At 48.3% G+C, this 18,398-nt stretch overlaps 1 protein-coding gene across 1 annotated transcript; it reads left to right on the top strand.

The window, feature by feature from the left end:
* The first annotated feature begins 8,313 nt into the window (after positions 1 to 8,313).
* On the top strand, positions 8,314 to 10,046 carry LOC125548884 (E3 ubiquitin-protein ligase PUB23). Its single transcript, XM_048712408.2, has one exon. It carries the CDS (start codon positions 8,619 to 8,621, stop codon positions 9,873 to 9,875), a length of 1,257 nt encoding a protein of 418 aa, XP_048568365.1. The 5' UTR covers positions 8,314 to 8,618; the 3' UTR covers positions 9,876 to 10,046.
* Positions 10,047 to 18,398: the final 8,352 nt, after the last annotated feature.

Below are 18,398 nucleotides of genomic sequence, written 5' to 3'. Positions count from 1 at the left end.
CTTGAGGAGAAGCGAGGTCTAAGCTTTGTGGAGTTGATACATCCATTTTGCATCATGTTATCCTACTGTTATTTATAATGTTTTTTGCATAATAATGCTTTATGGAGTAATTCTAATGCCTTTTCTCTCATAATATGTAAGGTTTACACAAAGAGGGAGAATGCCGACAGCTGGAATTCTTGACCTGAAAAAGCTACGTCAGAGTTACCTATTCTACATATCTCCAAATGAGCTGAAACTTCATAGAGATTTTTTATGGAATATTTAATAATTATTGAAGCAAATAACTATCAGAGGGAGCCCACCAGGTGGGCACAACCCGCCTGGGCGCGCCAGGGCCCCCAGGCGCGCCCTGGTGGATTGTGCCCTCCTCGGCCCACCTCTGGTGCCCATCTTCCGGTATATAAGTCATTTTGACCTAGAAAAAAATAAGGAGAGGACTTTCGGGATGAAGAGTCGTCGTCTCGAGGCCGAACTTGGGCGGGAGCACTTTTGCCCTGCGGCGGAGCGATTCCGCCGGGGGAACTTCCCCTCAGAGGGGGAAATCATCGTCATCATCATCACCAACAACTCTCCCATCTTAGGGAGGGCAATCTCCATCAACATATTCAACAACACTATCTCATCTCAAACCCTAGTTCATCTCTTGTGTTCAATCTTTGTACTGAAACCTTAGATTGGTAATTGTGGGTGACTAGTAGTGTTGGTTACATCTTGTAGTCGATTATTATATGGTTTATTTGGTGGAAGATTAAATGTTCAGATCCATTATGCTACTTAATACCCCTCTGATCTTGATCATGATTATCATTTGTGAGTAGTTACTTTTGTTCTTGAGGTCGCAGGAGAAATCTTGTTGTAAGTAATCATGTGAACTTGATATGTGTTCGATATTTTTATGATATGTATGTTGTGATTCCCTTAGTGGTGTCATGTGAATGTCGACTACATGAAACTTCACCTTATTAGGGCCTAAGGGAATGCATTGTGGAATAGTTATTAGATGATGGGTTGCTAGAGTGACAAAAGCTTAAACCCTAGTTTATGCGCTACTTCGTAAGGGACTGATTTGGATCCAAAAGTTTAATGCGATGGTTAGATTTTATCTTAATACTTTTCTCATAGTTGCGGATACTTGTGAGGGGGTTAATCATAAGTAGAAGGTTTGTTCAAGTAAGAAAAACACCTAAGCACCGGTTCACCCACATATCAAATTATCAAAGTAGCGAACACGAATCAAACCAACATGATGAAAGTGACTAGATGAAATTCCTGTGTACCCTCAAGAACTCTTTGCCTATCATAAGAGACCGTTTTGGCATGTCCTTTGCCACAAAAGGATTGGGCTACCTTGCTTCACTTTATTTACCATTACCATTACTTGCTCGTTACAAATTATCTTGCTATCAAACTATTTGTTACCGACAATTTCAATGCTTGCAGAGAACACCTTGTTGAAAACCAATTGTCATTTCCTTCTGCTCCTCGTTGGGTTCGACACTCTTACTTATCGAAAGGACTACGATTGATCCCCTATACTTGTGGGTCATCACACGTCTAACAAATATTTGTTCTATAGATCATCCCCAAAATCCATTATCATGAATAATAACACACATGGGAATGATATAGATGATCAAATGCGAATGAACGAATGGAAACTACTCCCTCTGTTTCTAAATATAAGTCTTTAATTTTAAAGACATATTTTAGAGTGTAGATTCACTCATTTTGCTCTGTATGTAGTCTCTTATTGGAATCTCTAAAAATACTTATACTTAAGAATGGATGGAGTAAAATATAAGCCAAAAAACAGCCTTTGGAGGTGGCTTTGTCGATTGGTTGCCCCATTGTGTCATTACTTGGGTGTTCCGAGTTGGGGTTCCCCGAGTCAACCCGTCCTTTTGCCCATGCCATGCCATCAGGCTCTATTCAAGCTATCAGGCACACGCTCTTTCATACGACTATGGCTGAGCCACCCGTACTTTCGGTTCGGGTAGTGGCCTAACTGCCCTTGCTATCCGAGCATGCCCTGGTTGTCAGAGATTAACTACAGACTAGTAGTTAAGAATACTATTTGAAACATAAAATGGATGCTCCACTGGTTGCGTGTGCAGCCTGAAACCCGCTCCACTGGTTGGGGATGTTGTATCGTTAAGGGCATTTTTAACCGATCCCCTAAAAATAGCGGGGGATCCGGCTGAGTAAACCTTAGTGAAGTATATTTACTCCACTAAGTTTCCGTCGGACCTAGCCGAACTCCTAAATTTAGTGGAGTAAACTTAAATGGTCTATGCATCTCGTCGAACATCTACTATGTGTGTCTGTGACGATGGTGACCACGTCGAAAATGCTGGCGTTCACCGTCGCGTTCGTGCTCGGCAAGGATGGAGGGAGGCGTTGGGGTCGTTGTAGAGCCACCCGTGGAAGCCCTCGGCCGGGATGTGCTGGAGATGCAGGCCACCATGGCACTTCCCCTGCTGGTCGCTGGTCGTCGCCACAAATGGCCGTTGTTGTCATCTTGTTGATGCCACTGTCGTCGCCCTTGTTCTGATGTTGTTGCTGCTGCCATCCTCGGCATCAACCACGCCACCACGACCCAAGGATCGCCGATGTGCTGCAAGAGGAGCCACACCAACAACATCAGGAGCACCACGGACTACGACGAGGCGACATGTCTTAGTGAGGGCGGCTTCGGTTGCGTCCTGTGGCGAGTCTCCTCGCGTGCGCGCCCGAAAGAGCAGCATGGGCTCGCGGAACCGGCGGCGGCCCTGCTCGGTGATGCAATGGCTCGGGGGAGGAAGGGGACAGACGCATCGTCTCAGGAGAGGAAGGGCGACAGAGCAGTGGTCGGAGGCGAGGCCTGCTAGTGACGAGGGCGACGGAGCAGCGATCTAAGGAAGGGAGACGAAGCAGCAGGGGGGATGTGAGGTTAGCGACGAGGTCGGAGGCCACCACCGTCGACAAGGAAGCTTCACGCGAGTCGCCGTCCGCCCACAAGGAGGCCTTTGTGTGAAGAAAATTTATTCTCGGCCTCCTCCAGACGAAGTATATTTAGGGATCGGATAGGCGGCAGAGGATAAATTATCCTCCTTTATTCGGTTTAGGGGATCAGCTGGATGCCACATAGAGTAGGAAAACTGGAGATCGAATTAGGGATCGGTTAGAGTTGGCCTAAGGGAACAATCACGCCACCCGGATGAACCTCGTGAAAAGCTAGCTTTGTCATCGTGATGGCAGTGAAGATGAGCTCAAGAGCAGGGGCAATCGTCTCAATCTTAGGCATCTTTCAATGCATTGGTGCTTAGATGAGGTGTTAAGTGCATTTAATACTTTAGCAATTAATCTTTCCAGTGCATACCTATTTTGTACTCATTTAATTGTTTAGCACATAAACTCCTTTATTTAATTCTATAACACCTAAACTCTCGGTTGATACTCATTTTGCATAGGTTCATGTGTTTGGCATTGTTTCCTTCTAGGGTTAGCATAATGCTTTCTCTTCTTTGTAATTGATTTGTCACATCATTTTATGTCTATGTGACACCCTTAGCACCAATACACCTTGAAGCATTAAAAAGGACCTTATAGATGAGCTAAAGAAAGCAGAGAAAAGAAAAGGATGAATTGACTCCAAATAAATGGGAAAGCCAGCCACAAGGCTGAACCAACGACTCTTTCTCTCTTCCCGGGACGTGTGTATCATTTGTCATTGCCCCCTCCATAATTGGAACCACGTATACGCTCCATCACTAAACAATCCCGCGAAGTATTCAACATTTACCTTATTTTCTAATGGCATCGGGTCGTATTTCGATCCAGGAATATCAATACATATCCACGCATCAACCTCACACACCAGTATAGCATATAAATATACTCGAAATCTAGAAATTTCGTGCCTGCGGAATTATGAGCGCCCGCGGTGCGGCCACCATCACATCGATCGAGCACCGACGCGCACCGGTCCGGTCCGGTCCGGCTGGCCCATCCAGACGGCGACGCGCTTAAACGAGCACGCAGTAGACCGGTCAGCCCTTTCTGCCGAGCGAGCTCAAGGCGTTCGAGGCGCACGAGCAGCGAGAGTTTTTCACATGTGCTGGAACTGTCGAGCAGTCGCTGGCGATGGCGAGAGCCCAAAAGGTCAGCTCTCCGCGCGCGTTCTCACGGCAGCCGTGCATGCATTGGCCCGGCCGTCCAACGTGGAGTACCATGCAGGCGTTCTCCCAGTCGGACTCGGACCATGGAAAAGGCAGAAAGTAAACGACGTTGGCGTTGGACAGGCACTTGCATCCACCACCACATGGAGCTGAGAAGAACCGTTCGCGCCAGCATCGCTCCCAAAGTCAACCCGGACAGGCATTTTCAGTTATATGTCCTCCGCATGCCTCTAGGTTGTTAATTTACCAATGCAATAGTATGAATTGTACTATATCGCAACACACACACACACACACACACACACACACACACACACACACACACACACACACACACACACACATATATATATATATTTAAAAGTAATATGTTTGAATTTTATAATCATATAAGTTTTGTGATATACTCCCTCCGTTTTTATTTAGTCCGTGTATTAGCTTTGGTCAAAGTCAAGCTTTGTAACTCAAATTAGGCTGGTCGTAGTGGGAGTATCATATGAAGTATCATGCACGTCAACTAAGCAATTTAGATACGGTGACATATAACTAAATGAAAAAAAGAATGGGTGAGTATTATGATATGATACTGTATTATATTAAATGATGTGCTACTAAGTGTCTTGCATAACAATAAATAAAGTAATCTATGAAATTAACATATAATACTGTGCACCATGCATGATACTAATTTATGATACTCCACATCATAAATAAAGTCGTCAATTAAGTAGTTAAATTGTCGATCTAGGGGTACACGCAAACATATAAACTCGAGAGGAGGTAGTAGTGGACACTATAGTAGCTAGCAGAACCACAACTATTAATTAGGCTGGAAATTGGTTGACAAACTTCAATTTAATTAGATGGAAGAATCTTGGTTAGCAATTCAAACCCTTCTTTTCATGGGAACGTCGGGGACGAGGTCTCTTGAATAGTATTATCGTTGACATGATGCAAATGTACTTGGATCCGGACTGCACGGATCTGGAGTGCAATGTAAGCCGGAATGATACATTCGTTCGTGCATATGCTAGCTTAACCACAAAGAGTCATGTAGTATCAACACCCTGTTCTGATAGCAGCCGTGAATAAATGGATGGGAGTGTGGTATATGAGATGATATCTACCATAGGGAGTACTCGCTCCATTTTTGTATACAAAGACACTGCATATTTTTATGTCTAATAACTTTTGACATTAATTTTATCAACAAAAACATAAGTTATATGCCATAAAAAATATGCCAGCGGATGCACATTTTAAAAAACTTTCCGATGATATATTTATGATGACATATAACTTATATTTTGTCAAACAAAATTAAAAGTCAAAGTTTGACACGAAAATGAAGTGGCCTTGTATACAAAAACATAAAGAGTGCTAGATTTATTTCTCGTAAACTGTATGTGCCCCCAGATTTTGCAAAACTGTAGATGAAACTGCTATTATAGTATAACAGTTTGGTCAGCTGGCATTTCTTGTTATGTGTGTTTAGATTGGAACCAACAACATGGAATATCAAATAATTCGTTGTCCAGCTAGATTCAGGTGTCAAGTTCCAGCAGAAGTTGAGCATTGATCTATACGATAGATCATCATTTCGTGGGATTCAACCATTTCGTTTTGGGAAACATCGAGTAAACTAATCTACCTTAGTAGGACACACATAACAAGTGCACAAATAACTACTCTGAAATAGGTTTTCGCCCCGCCTTTTATAAATAAAGCAACCATTATGTTCACACAACAAGTTCAAATGCAGCGCAACAACAAAATAGTCTGCTGAGGCACAACCACGTCACCCAGTGAGTATCAACCTAATGCTTTTGGTTATCGTGGAATTCAACTACTATTCGCCTATATGGGTGGCATCTATACATCACCAATTCATAAGCAAAGGATACAACATACATTTTGTACCTTGCATGGTTAAAAAAAGTCAATATGGTGGCAAAATGCTACTAATTAAGCGCCAATCTAATCACAACATATCATAAACTAAACAAATTTGTGTTAATGGTATTACTTTTAAAAGTAATTTGTAGGAATGGTTTCCAAGTATCAATCCAAAAGATATAGTTTGTACTGGTGGAGACATGGGGGACCAGCAGGGGCCTCCCCCCCCCCCCCCCCCCCCTCCCCCGACCGCTAGTTTGTACATGAACAGTGTAAAATTTAGGCAAAAATACATGCATTAGTATTGTTTGGCCCCTCCTATCAAAAGATTGAGTCATTTGGCCTTCCGATCTTTAGTTCCTGGCTGTTTAGTTCTAGGCCTAACCATGTAACACTTTGCCATTCAATGTTGCCACACTTGGCTAAGGTTAGTTTTTCAAAATGAGAACTACAAGTTGGCAAGCCTATGAAAATGCCTAAGGTGTGGGACCCTAGTGTGGCTTGCCTAAGGTGTGGATTGAACCAAACACCCATCCAAATTGGTCAAATTTGCCTAACCTTAGATATGGCAACCTTAGGCAAATTTAGTCTCAAACTAAACAGCCTCTAGAACGACAACTTTTGAGAACCAAATATGTAAAAAAGGTTTAGGATAAAAGATAAGACTGTATAACCCTTCTCTAAAAGAATTCAACGTCGACATCCATATAAGAAAAGATAGATCGTAGCCATTGAAAGAGGGATCCACGGAAAGATTCTGAAGGCGCGGGGCTTAGAAAACTCAGCGTGACAGGTTGGAGCAGATCATCATATTTTCAGATCGATCAGGTGAAGCATTAAACAAGTCAGAATTAGGTGGTCAAAGCCTATGGGATGGCGGCACCTCCTCCAAGCTCGCCGCGGCGCGCACATCTCAATAGCCAGAACATGGCACCGCCCAGCAGGGTCAGAGATCTGAACATTAACAACACGGCTCACAGAGCAGGGACAGCGCGATTCCCTACGCCCCTGCGCATTCGTACAAATTTGTTAACCCCTGCAATTTTCCAGGGTCAACCGTTCGATCGAGCCTCCCCACGCTGCCAAGCTGCCAATCACATCCCGTCCCATGCAGGCTCCCTTTGCGCAAAGGGGCCTGAGCTTGTACACATTTCAGGAACACCACACGCATGGGGGGCTTTCCGGCAAAATTGGAACTACCGATGGGAGTTTTTTGAGATACCGATAGGAGCTTACGGTTACGGATGGAACTCTCTCGGGGGATCTGCGCCAAGCAATACGGTGGCATGTCAAACGTTAAGATCGTGCTACAGCCAACTCGGTAGGACTGGATCAGCTTGCACATGCACCTCGCCACTCAAACCTAGCTCGCGGCTATGAGGCTAATCATAGTGAAAGTAATTTAGATAGTAACATAACGCACTTCAAAAAAAATTTGCTTATATGACATGTAGTTAATAAGGAGAGAGGTGTTACTGTAACATAGCGCTTTCTGAGAAAAGATGAGTCTACAAGATAATAAATGAAGTCATCTATGGCACTAGTACTATGTTACTTTGCACTATAAAGATAGTAATTTAGGGCCTATTTGGTTTTAATAAGTCACTGACTTATAAGTCAGGTGACTTAAAACCAGTGACTTATAAGTCACGTCTGTTTGGTTGTCACCTGACTTATAAGTCATCTGAGCACACCTTCCTACCTTATTTTTTATGTAAATGTGATGGGACCTATGCAAAAAGGAGCGACTTATAAGTTTTAAGTTGGGGTGGAGCAACTTATGACTTATAAGTTGGGGTGACTTATAAGTTGGGTCTGTTTGGCAAAATAAGTCACTTTTTTCATTTTTCGACTTATAAATTGATGATTTATTTGAAACCAAACAGGCCCTTAAACTAATATCATATACATGACACTAGTATAAGTTACTTCCCATGATCAGCATGAAGGAAAAGTGAGGCCACCGCGGGAGCTGCCATCTATCTATCGCCGCCACATGTTTCACAACCGTCGCCTACTTTTCCAACGTGAAGGTGAAGACCGGAGAAGCGAAGAAGCGAGAGGAGAAACCCAGCTACCGCGACGCTAACGCACCCACGCCCCGCAAAGTCAACTATCCAAAATGTCAAATGCAGGAGTAATGACGGGCCTGGTTTGCAATTTCGATACAAGCGAGGGGCTAGCACGCAAATGTGGCTCCGCTCTGACCCGAGCCGCGAGCGACCAGTAAACAAAGGGCAGCCATGTGATGCGATGCATGTGAACGCCACCACTCACGACGAATCCCGACGCCTTAAAATAATCCGGAGGCAATAGCTGCCTCCGCAACCCCCGCTGGTCTTCTTCGTTCCAACTTCTTCTTCCAAAACCCACAGATCGCTAGCTAGCGCGAATAAACTAGAGCTCCAGCTTGCCGACGCGCGCGCACCGGCCACGGGCCACCGACCGGCTTGCTATATATCCCGCTCCGGCGCCCCCACAGGCACTTCGTCAACCCGCGGCGCATTTCGTCGGACGCGTCTAACCTGTTGCGGCCGGGCGAGCTAATCAGCTCCGGAGAAGATGGCAGCAGCCATGGCGGCGCCGGGCGCGCCCCCGGCCGAGGTGCCGTCCTACTTCCTCTGCCCGATCTCGCTGCAGCTCATGCGCGACCCGGTGACACTGCCCACCGGCATCTCCTACGACCGCGCCGCCATCTCGCGCTGGCTCGCCGCGTCCGCTGCGCCGGCCGCGTGCAGCGCCAGCCAGCGCACCTGCCCCGTCACGCGCCAGCCGCTCGAGCCGGAGCTCCAGCTCACGCCCAACCACACCCTCCGCCGCCTCATCGGCTCCTGGGTCGCGTCCGTCTCCCCCGGCTCCGACGTCGAGGGGGAGGTGGCCGCGCTCAGGCCCGTGCGCCGCGACGAGCTCGCGTCGCTGCTCTCCGACGCCGCCGCGGCCCAGGTCGGCGCGCTCAGGAAGCTGGGGGAGTTGGTGGCCGAGTGCGAGGACACCAGGGCAATGCTGGAGTCCCAGGATGGCGTCTTCGACGCGCTGTCTCGTGTCCTCACCGGCGCCAGCGCTTGCTCCACGGCGCGGGAGGAGGCCGTCGGGGTCCTCGCGTCGCTCCGGATCCCGGAGCAGGAGCTGGTCCGCGTTGTGTCCAGGCACGGCAACCTGGCGGAGTCCCTGACGGCCGTGCTCCGCTCGTCCAACCTGCAGTCGAGGGCGCAGGCCGTGCGGCTCGTGAGGTCCCTGGCCGACGTCTCCGTGCCGGCCTGGGTGATCGGGCTGAACCAGGAGCTCCTCGCCGAGGTGATCCGCGTGGTCCGCGACCGCGTCTCGACGCGCGCCACCAAGGCGGCGCTCCACGCGCTCTCCGCGCTCTGCCCGTACGGCCGGAACCGCGTCAAGATCGTCGGCGCGGGCGCGGTGCCGGCGCTCGTGGAGCTGCTGCTGGACGAGCCCGAGCGGCGGGTCTGCGAGCTCGCGCTGGCCGTGCTGGACCGGCTGTGCACGTGCGCCGAGGGGCGCGCGGAGCTGGTGGCGCACGCGGCGGGGGTGGCCGTGGTGGGCAAGAAGGTGCTGCGGGTGTCGGATGCGGCCAGCGAGCGGGCGGTGCGCGTGCTGAGGTCCGTCGCGCGGCACGCAGCGACGCCGGCCGTGCTGCAGGAGATGGCGCACGCCGGCGTCGTGGGCAAGCTGTGCCTGGCGCTGCGGTCCGAGCTGTGCGGGGTCAAGACCAAAGAGAAGGCGCACGAGGTGCTCAAGCTGCACTCCAGGATCTGGAGGAGCTCGCCGTGCTTGTCGCCCAAGTTCTTGGCGCTCTACCCTTCGTGACGATCAATGCCTCCCGACTCCCGTCCCGTTCGTCGGAATGCTCGGCTGTTGATTCATTCTTTCCCTGTGTTGTTGTTACCTTTTTCTTTTAATTTTTTTTTGGATCCGGAGGGCACTGGTTCGTGCCTACAAAAGAGAAATACATCGACACCGAGCATTTTTGGTTGCTTACTTATTATTTGGAGGATGATCCCATTTCTTTCATCATAGATAAATGATTTTGCCATGTTTCATGCTTAGTGGATTTTTTTTTTTGCTGGTGACTAGTAATCTGATGGTGTGGAGTGACCATAAGCCTTTTTTCTTAGAAAAAAAAATGTGCAAACGCAGACACTCGTATAAATGTAGGAACACTCACTTTATGATAGTATGCAAACGGGTCTTGCCCCGATGAGCACTCGGAGACTACCCACAATGAGAGTAATATAGATGGTAACATCATACTTATCTAATCACTAGTAAGCATGCACGTGCAATGCACGTGTAGCCATACGCAATAAATATATAAACCAGTAATCAAAATAAAGGTAACACACTCGATCACCAAACAAGTCATTAAGCAAATCTCAATGTCCAACAACAGAAAGAAAAGGCTATGTATGCATAAAGTTGTTGTCCCCGTGCTAAGAAGAGTTTCTGTTATCAACTCTCAAGTTAGTAATAACATGACACAGAAAGGGTACAATACTTCTTAAGAAAAAACTTACTGGATAGTTAATCAACCTCCATAGAGGTTGCCATGATTAAGCCAACATTTGCTTCAGCAGAAAGAAGTTCATTCCAATGACGTTCAGCTAGTTCTTTGGAAATGTGTAGGAAGATAATTCGCATGCCAGCGTCGATGACTGCTACTTCCCTCATGCCTAGGGGGGAATCTATGTCATGGCCAACTAGGCCCACATACATGACTACACCAGCAATATCTACAATTAACACAATATAGAATAAGAAATAAGAAATCAGTTAGTGTAACTTATTCATCACGCAGTGTGCAGAATAAGTTATTCTTCACCCGGTAATCTTACGATCGCTTCCTAAATAAATTACGTTTAGAATATAAATAGTTACATGCATATTGATTCAATATGTAACATTTGGTATAAAAAAGCAAAAATATAGGTTATAAGATCAGAAAAATCACATTTTATGTATGTTTTACACTATGTTTTTACATTCATAATTTTACGTAACATAAAATATTTTTTACGGCGAGTACATATTTTCTTACGTTCTCTTTTTATGGACGAAATAAGACAAATTTAACGAAACGTAAAAATACGGTGCCTTGATGTCAAAATAGAGAGGGAGTGAAGAATAACTATTCCTCACCCAGGATGACGAATAGCGCGACCCTATAGTGTTACTATTCATCATCCGGGGTGCAGAATAAGTATTTCTTCACCCAAGGTAATCTTACAATCATTTCATAATTAAATTACGTTTAGAATTCAAATAGTTACATTCATATTGATTCACTACGTAAAATTTGACATAAAAAAACAAAAATATAGGTCATAAGACAAGAAAATTTGTAGTTTATGTGTATTTTAGACTATATTTTTACGTTTGTCCTTTTACATAATATACAATATTTTTTACGGCGATTATATATTTTCTTACGGTCTCTTTTTACGTCGGAAATAAGACAAAACTTACGGAACGTAAAATTACGATGCAGTGATGGTAAAATAGAGGGGGGTGAAGAATAACTATTCCTCAACCAGGGTGACGAATAGCGCGACCCTATATATATATATATATATATATATATATATATATATATGGCAACGTATCGGGTGAAAACGCTTGTTTAGTGAAAATCTGAAAACTTTCCCTCCTATTCGTCAGATCTAAAACGAACGGATTATATGAGAGGTGGGATTCCTCTTAGCCACTTAAATGTGTTTGACAGATTACCCCTGCGATGTCTTAATCTCATTGTACAACTTCATCTCCTACCTCCGATCTGATCTAATGCCTGTCAAAACAAATCACCGCAGGAACGCCCCGGAAACCCAACGCCCGTGACACCGGGCAATGTGCTCGAGCCTGCAACTTTCCTGTCCTGCTTTTGAGGCTCCGCCTCGATGCCGATGTAACGCCCGGATAATTTGGCTACAGTAAAACTCTCCTAATGATGCCATGACATCTGCGATTACTATTACTAATCTCGGGATAATTCGAAACCGTGTCAAATTCAAACTTAAATTTAAAGTCAACAACAAAAGTTTTCAAATATTAAAATAAAATGTTCGGGCTATGTCTAATATTGCATCGGTAATTATAGTAAAGAAAACACAATTTATAAAATACTTAAATGCCCTAAGTTGAATTAAAATAGAAAAGGAAAATAAATAAAAGAAAAGAAATAAAACAAAAAAAAACAAAAGACAAAAAAATAAAAATAGAAGAGAACCCCCCGGGCTTTGGCCCAGCTGACCCCAGGCCCAACTGGGCCACCACCAGGCCCAGCCGGCCACTCCCCCACTCCCTCTTATCCACTTCCCCCTCGAAACCCTAGCCCACGCATCACTCCCTCCCTCCCCATGCCTCTCCTCTTCCCTTCCCGATCCGATCTGGATCAGGGACGAGCCCGCTCCCCCCCCACCTCGCGACGCCACCGCCCCGGATCACCATCGCCGTTGCCTTCTCGCCCCCCCCTTCTCCTCTCCTCGCGCGACCCCCCACCTGAAGCCGGCGCCACCCGTCTCCGACCCCGTCACCCTCGCTCGCCGCGACGACCGCACGCGGGTGCCTCGGAGCTCGCCGACCCCGCCCCGCACCAAGACGCCGGACGCCATCGCCGGCCTGCCTCCTCTCCACTGCGACGTCCCCGACCTCCACCTCGCACCCCCGCTGCCCAGTTCCCCACGAACCCCCCCCCCCTGTGAGCTTCGCCGTTCGTCCCTCCCCCTTCTCCTCTCTGCCTTCCTCACCCGCCTGCTAGCTCGTCGTGGCGCCGCCGTGCTCGCCCGTGCTCGCGGACACTGCCGCCCCGCTCGTGCCCCGCCACGTCCGTCGCCGTCCGGGCGTGTGCCAAGCCCCGCCCGGCTCGTCCCGCTCACCTGCCGCCGCTCTCCCTCCGCTGTGCAGCCCTGCTGCTGCTGCTCCGCAGCGGGCGCCGCTCATCGCGCGTCCGCGCTGTTCGGGTCCCGCATCGCCGTGCTGCCCCGCGCTGGCCCGGTCGCACCACCCCCCCCCCCAGCCTGCGCCGCCCAGCCCCGGTGCTGCCCCGCCATGGCCTCGCCGGTGCCATCTCCGGCGCCCGGCGCCCCTCCGTGCCCGCTGGCCCTCGTCCGGGTCGGGCACCTCCAGCGCCCCCTCGTCCGCACCCGCACGCTTGCGCGCCCGCTAACCCGCATAGACCCCGTGGGCCTATGACACATGGGCCCTGCCCAGAACGTTTTTTTATATAAAAATAAGAAGAAGAAGAAAATAAATAAATAAAATTAATTATTAATTAATTAATTAATTAAGTTAATTAATCCTGTTTAATTAATTTAATTAACTAGTTAGATTAATTAAATGGTAATTAGTTTAGCTAAATCCTAGTTAACCTAAAACAGAGTATGACAGGTGGGTCCCACTGGACCCACATGTTAGTTTGACTTAGTCAACCCCTGTTGACTGCTGATATCAACATGACATCATGCTGATGTCATTAATCCTGTTTCAATTAAATTAAATAATTAATTGAATTCTAGAAATTAGTAAAATCTTTAAAAAAATCATATCTTTTAATCCGTAATTCGAATGAAAATACTTTATACATGAAAGTTGCTCAGAACGACGAGACGAATTTGAATACGCAGCCCGTTTATCCGCCACGCATCCCTAGCATAGCGAACACGCAACTTTCCCCCTCTGTTTCATCTGTGCGAAAACGCGAAACACCGGGGATACTTTCCCGGATGTCATCCCCCTTCACCGGTATCACCTACTACCGCGTTAGGGCACCTCTAACGCCGTTACTTGTCATGTCATGCATCACTATGCATATGCTTGCATTATATTTATTGTTTCTTCCCCCTCTTCTCTCGCTAGACACCGAGACCGACGCCGCTGCTACCCAGTACGACTACGGAGTTGACGACCCCTCTCTCTTACCAGAGCAACCAGGCAAGTCCCCCCCTTTGATCACCAGATATCGCCTACTCTCCTCTATACTGCTTGCATTAGAGTAGTGTAGCATGTTACTGTTTTCGTTATTCCTATCCTGATGCATAGCCTGTCCTTGCTACTACTGTTGATACCTTTACCTGCAATCCTACTTGCTTAGTATAGGATGCTAGTATTTCCATCTGTGGCCCTACATTCTTGTCCATCTGTTGTGCTATACTATCGGTCCGTGATCACTCGGGAGGTGATCACGGGTATATACTATTTACTTTATACATGATACATGTGGTGATTAAAGACGGGTCGGCTCGTAGGAGCACCCGCGAGTGGATCTTTGAGGCGGAGTGACAGGGCAGGTTCCGACCACCTAGGAGAGAGGTGGGCCTGGCCCTGGTCGGCGTTCGCGGATACTTAACACGTTTAACGAGATCTTGGTATTTGATCTGAGTCTGGCTACTGGCCTATACGCACTAACCATCTACGCGGGGACAGTTATGGGCACTCGACGTCGTGGTATCAGCCGAAGCCTTCATGACGTCAGCAAGGGAGCGGCGCGCGCCAGATTGGACTGGAACGCCACTAGGCTAGGTCTGCTTCCGGCCGCCCACGCAACGTGCAGGTGTGCTAAGGGCGATGGGCCCAGACCCCTGGGCGCTTAGGTTTAGACCGGCGTGCTGACCTCTCTGTTGGTCTAGGTGGGGCTGCGACGTGTTGATCTTCCGAGGCCGGGCATGACCCAGGAAAGTGTGTCCGGCCAAATGGGATCGAGCGTGTTGGGTTATGTGGTGCACCCCTGCAGGGAAGTTAATCTATTCGAATAGCTGTGATCTTCGATAACAGGACGTGATACTTAATAAAACACACCCTTCCAAGTGCCAGATACAACCGGTGGTCGCTCTCTCACAGGGCGACGAGGGGAGGATCATCGGTTAGGATTATGCTACGTGATGATACTTGGAGGACTTCAGTCTACTCTCTTCTACATGCTGCAAGACGGAGGCTGCCAGAAGCGTAGTCTTCGAAAGTACTAGCTATCCCCCTCTTATTCCGGCATTCTGCAGTTCAGACCACATATGATAGCCTTATTCCAGTCGATACCAATGCATACATATGTAGTGTAGCTCCTTGCTTGCGAGTACTTTGGATGAGTACTCACGGTTGCTTTCTCCCTCTTTTCCCCCTATCCCTTCTACCTGGTTGTCGCAACCAGATGTTGGAGCCCAGGAGCCAGACGCCACCTTCGACGACGACTCCTACTACACCGGAGGTGCCTACTACTACGTGATGCCCGCTGACGACGACCAGGAGTAGTTAGGAGGATCCCAGGCAGGAGGCCTGCGCCTCTTTCGATCTGTATCCCAGTTTGTGCTAGCCTTCTTAAGGCAAACTTGTTTAACTTATGTCTGTACTCAGATATGGATGCTTCCGCTGACTCGTCTATGATCGAGCTCTTGTATTCGAGCCCTCGAGGCCCCTGGCTTGTAATATGATGCTTGTATGACTTTTTTTTATTTGTAGAGTTGTGTTGTGATATCTTCCCGTGAGTCCCTGATCTTGATCGTACACGTTTGCGTGTATGATTAGTGTACGTTTAAATCTGGGGCGTCACAAGTTGGTATCAGAGCCGACTGCCTGTAGGAATCCCCCTTCCACACTCCTTGGCCGAAGTTGAGTCTAGACATTACAAAAACTTTTACTAACATGGTTGTGTGCCTTATGGGCCCACGTCGCCATCTGGGTGGTATTAGGATCTTTTACTCCTCGATCCTTACTCTGGGACTACGAACTCTCTCCTACTCGGGTTAAACGATTTTACTAACTCTAACACTAGGATCCCGTGACCACGTTCACCCCAAAGTTGGATAAGCCCTAGTTATTCTTTAGAGTAGTACTTGAACATTATCCACATGGTCATTTGACTCCTGTGAAAACATCTTTGTTTTCAGATGGAACCCACGAGGCAGGTCGTGCGCCACACGACGGCCATTGGTGCCTCAGGATCACCTGCTGTGTTGGTTGAGATGATGACCTATGTGGGTTATCGCTGGCATCCTGAGTACACCGTCTATGAGGAGTATCAGGACTTCAACCAGGAGCAGTACCGTGCCATCGTCCACCTCTACTCTCGGGAGTATGACTCCACTACCGTGCTGCACACTGCTCATGGTGTTGGAGTGACTATCGATATGGCGGTCCACGATGCTGCTTATGCTGCTCTGACACGTCTCCGTGGAGAGTATCAGGAGTTGGACACCTCCCCCTTCAGGCACATTGCTATCGCATCCGATGTTGGTGCGGAGGGATACTACACTGCTGCCTACTCCACTGTCACCCGAGAGCCCTTCTACCATCAGAACCTGGTTCTGCATGCTGATGGGCTGGATAGAGCTAACCGAGCTCTTCGCCACGAGTTGTACACCACCCGTCAGCACCTGTACCGTGCTCTGACGCTGTTGCACCCCTCTGTCCGAACTGGTGATCTGTCGCGTTCTGCGGTCTACCCTGCCAGGACCGTGATGCCCCAGGGCGTCGGCTGGACAGATGTGGGAGGCTACTCTCCTGCACTTGGTCCTCTCCTGCCACCTGTGCATCGGGTTCCGCACCAGAGTATCCGCGGACCCCAGGCTACTCGCGTGGAGGTCTTCCCTTCGCGTCATTACCAGCTGTCGGGCTACACCTACCTCCGCAGTACCGCATGGGACTGACGTAGACTTACTTATTAGGGTTAGATGCATTCGCCGCGAGCCTGTGTGCCGCCTATGATATCTTAGCCTATGTACTGAACACTGTGTAACAAACTCTATGCATGATCTCTTTTGTAAGATATGCCGACTACTATGTAGTATCTATCGTGCTGCTTTCGTTGTGCATGTTTCATCATGAATGACTCTTGTTTTTTTTGCAAATTTCTCAATGCTGAACTACCCCTGTTAAATATTAGCAGGATGGTTAGACCAGGTGGTCGTGGTCGTGGTGGCAACGCCCCACCACCGCCTGAGTACATGGCTGGTATGGTCCAACAGCTTGAGATGAATCGCCAGTTCATGGAGAATATGATGGCTCAGTTTCCTCGCCCCAATATGAACCAGCAGCCAACCCCAGTAACTCTGCAGGATTTCATGCGCCTGAACCCAACTGTGTACCGCAGCTCAACTCAGCCTCTGGATGCTGATGACTGGCTCCGTGACATCACCTATGAGATGGAGTCTGCTGAGGTAGCCCCTGCCAGCTATGTCACCTTTGCTTCCTTCTTCCTGAAGGAACCCGCAGCTCAATGGTGGGACAGCCACAGGCGTACACTGCCAGCTGGAACAATCATCACCTGGCCAGACTTCCAAGCTGCCTTCCGTGCTCGTTTCATTCCTCAGGGAGTCATGGACCGGAAGAAGCGTGAGTTCAACAACCTCACCCAAGGCAACAAAACTGTGGAAGCTTACCAGCGGGAGTTTCTTGACTTGTCCCGCTATGCTGAAGAAGACATTGCAACTGATGCACGCAGACAGGAGAAGTTCCATGATGGCCTTCAAGCTGACATCAAGCTCGCACTACTAGTGCATGACTTTGCTGATTTCGCCACTCTGGTGAACAAAGCCATCAATGTCGAAACTGATCTGCAGGAATACCAGAGCTCTCACAGGCGCAACCGTGACACGGGCTCTTCTTCGGGCCCGTCCTCGCAGAAGCGCAAGATATGGATTCCCAATAGCTTGTACCAGCCGGATGCACCTACTCCAAGGCAGACCTATGCTGCACCTCGTCTGCCTGCTCCTCCGACTAGGCAGCCAAGACTCCCAGCTCCACCACCACAAGCTCCTGTTCCCACTCCCAATAATGGGTTGTGCTTCAGGTGTGGACAACCAGGGCATCGTGCTAGGGAATGCAACCAGAACCAGAATCAACTGGCCCTTCTAGCAACTGGCCGTGGAAGCAACCAGCCCCGCAGCAACAATGCCAAGTCTTATGGTCGTGTTCATGCCAACCACGTTGATCTGAGCGAAGCTCAAGACCAGCCTACTACTGTGATGGGTACCCTCCTCGTAAATTCAGTACCAGCATCCGTTTTATTTGATACAGGTGCATCGCATTCATTCATGTCAGAAGGTTTTGCATGCTTGCACGACATTAAATGTGAGGACATGAATGCTTCACTATTAGTACACACCCCTGCGGGCCAGTGTCGAACCTCCATGATTTGCAACGGCGTCCCTGTAGAAATCGAAGGACTGGAATTCCTTGTCTCTCCCATCGTACTGAAGTCCTGTAGCATTGATCTCATTCTGGGAATGAATTGGTTAAAAGCGCATACTGCTTCTATAGTTTGCGCCACTAAGGTCGTCCATCTGCTACACCCTTCTGATGAAATAATAGCTTACCAAGCTCATCTAGTTCAGAACGCCGAGGCAC

Source organism: Triticum urartu, chromosome 3A (genome assembly GCF_056163025.1).
Source record: "Triticum urartu cultivar PI428250 chromosome 3A, HENAU_Tu73, whole genome shotgun sequence".
NCBI classification, from domain to species: domain Eukaryota; kingdom Viridiplantae; phylum Streptophyta; class Magnoliopsida; order Poales; family Poaceae; genus Triticum; species Triticum urartu.
The sequence above is the reverse complement of the archived record's forward strand: the minus strand, read 5'-3'. Positions and strand labels throughout refer to the sequence as shown.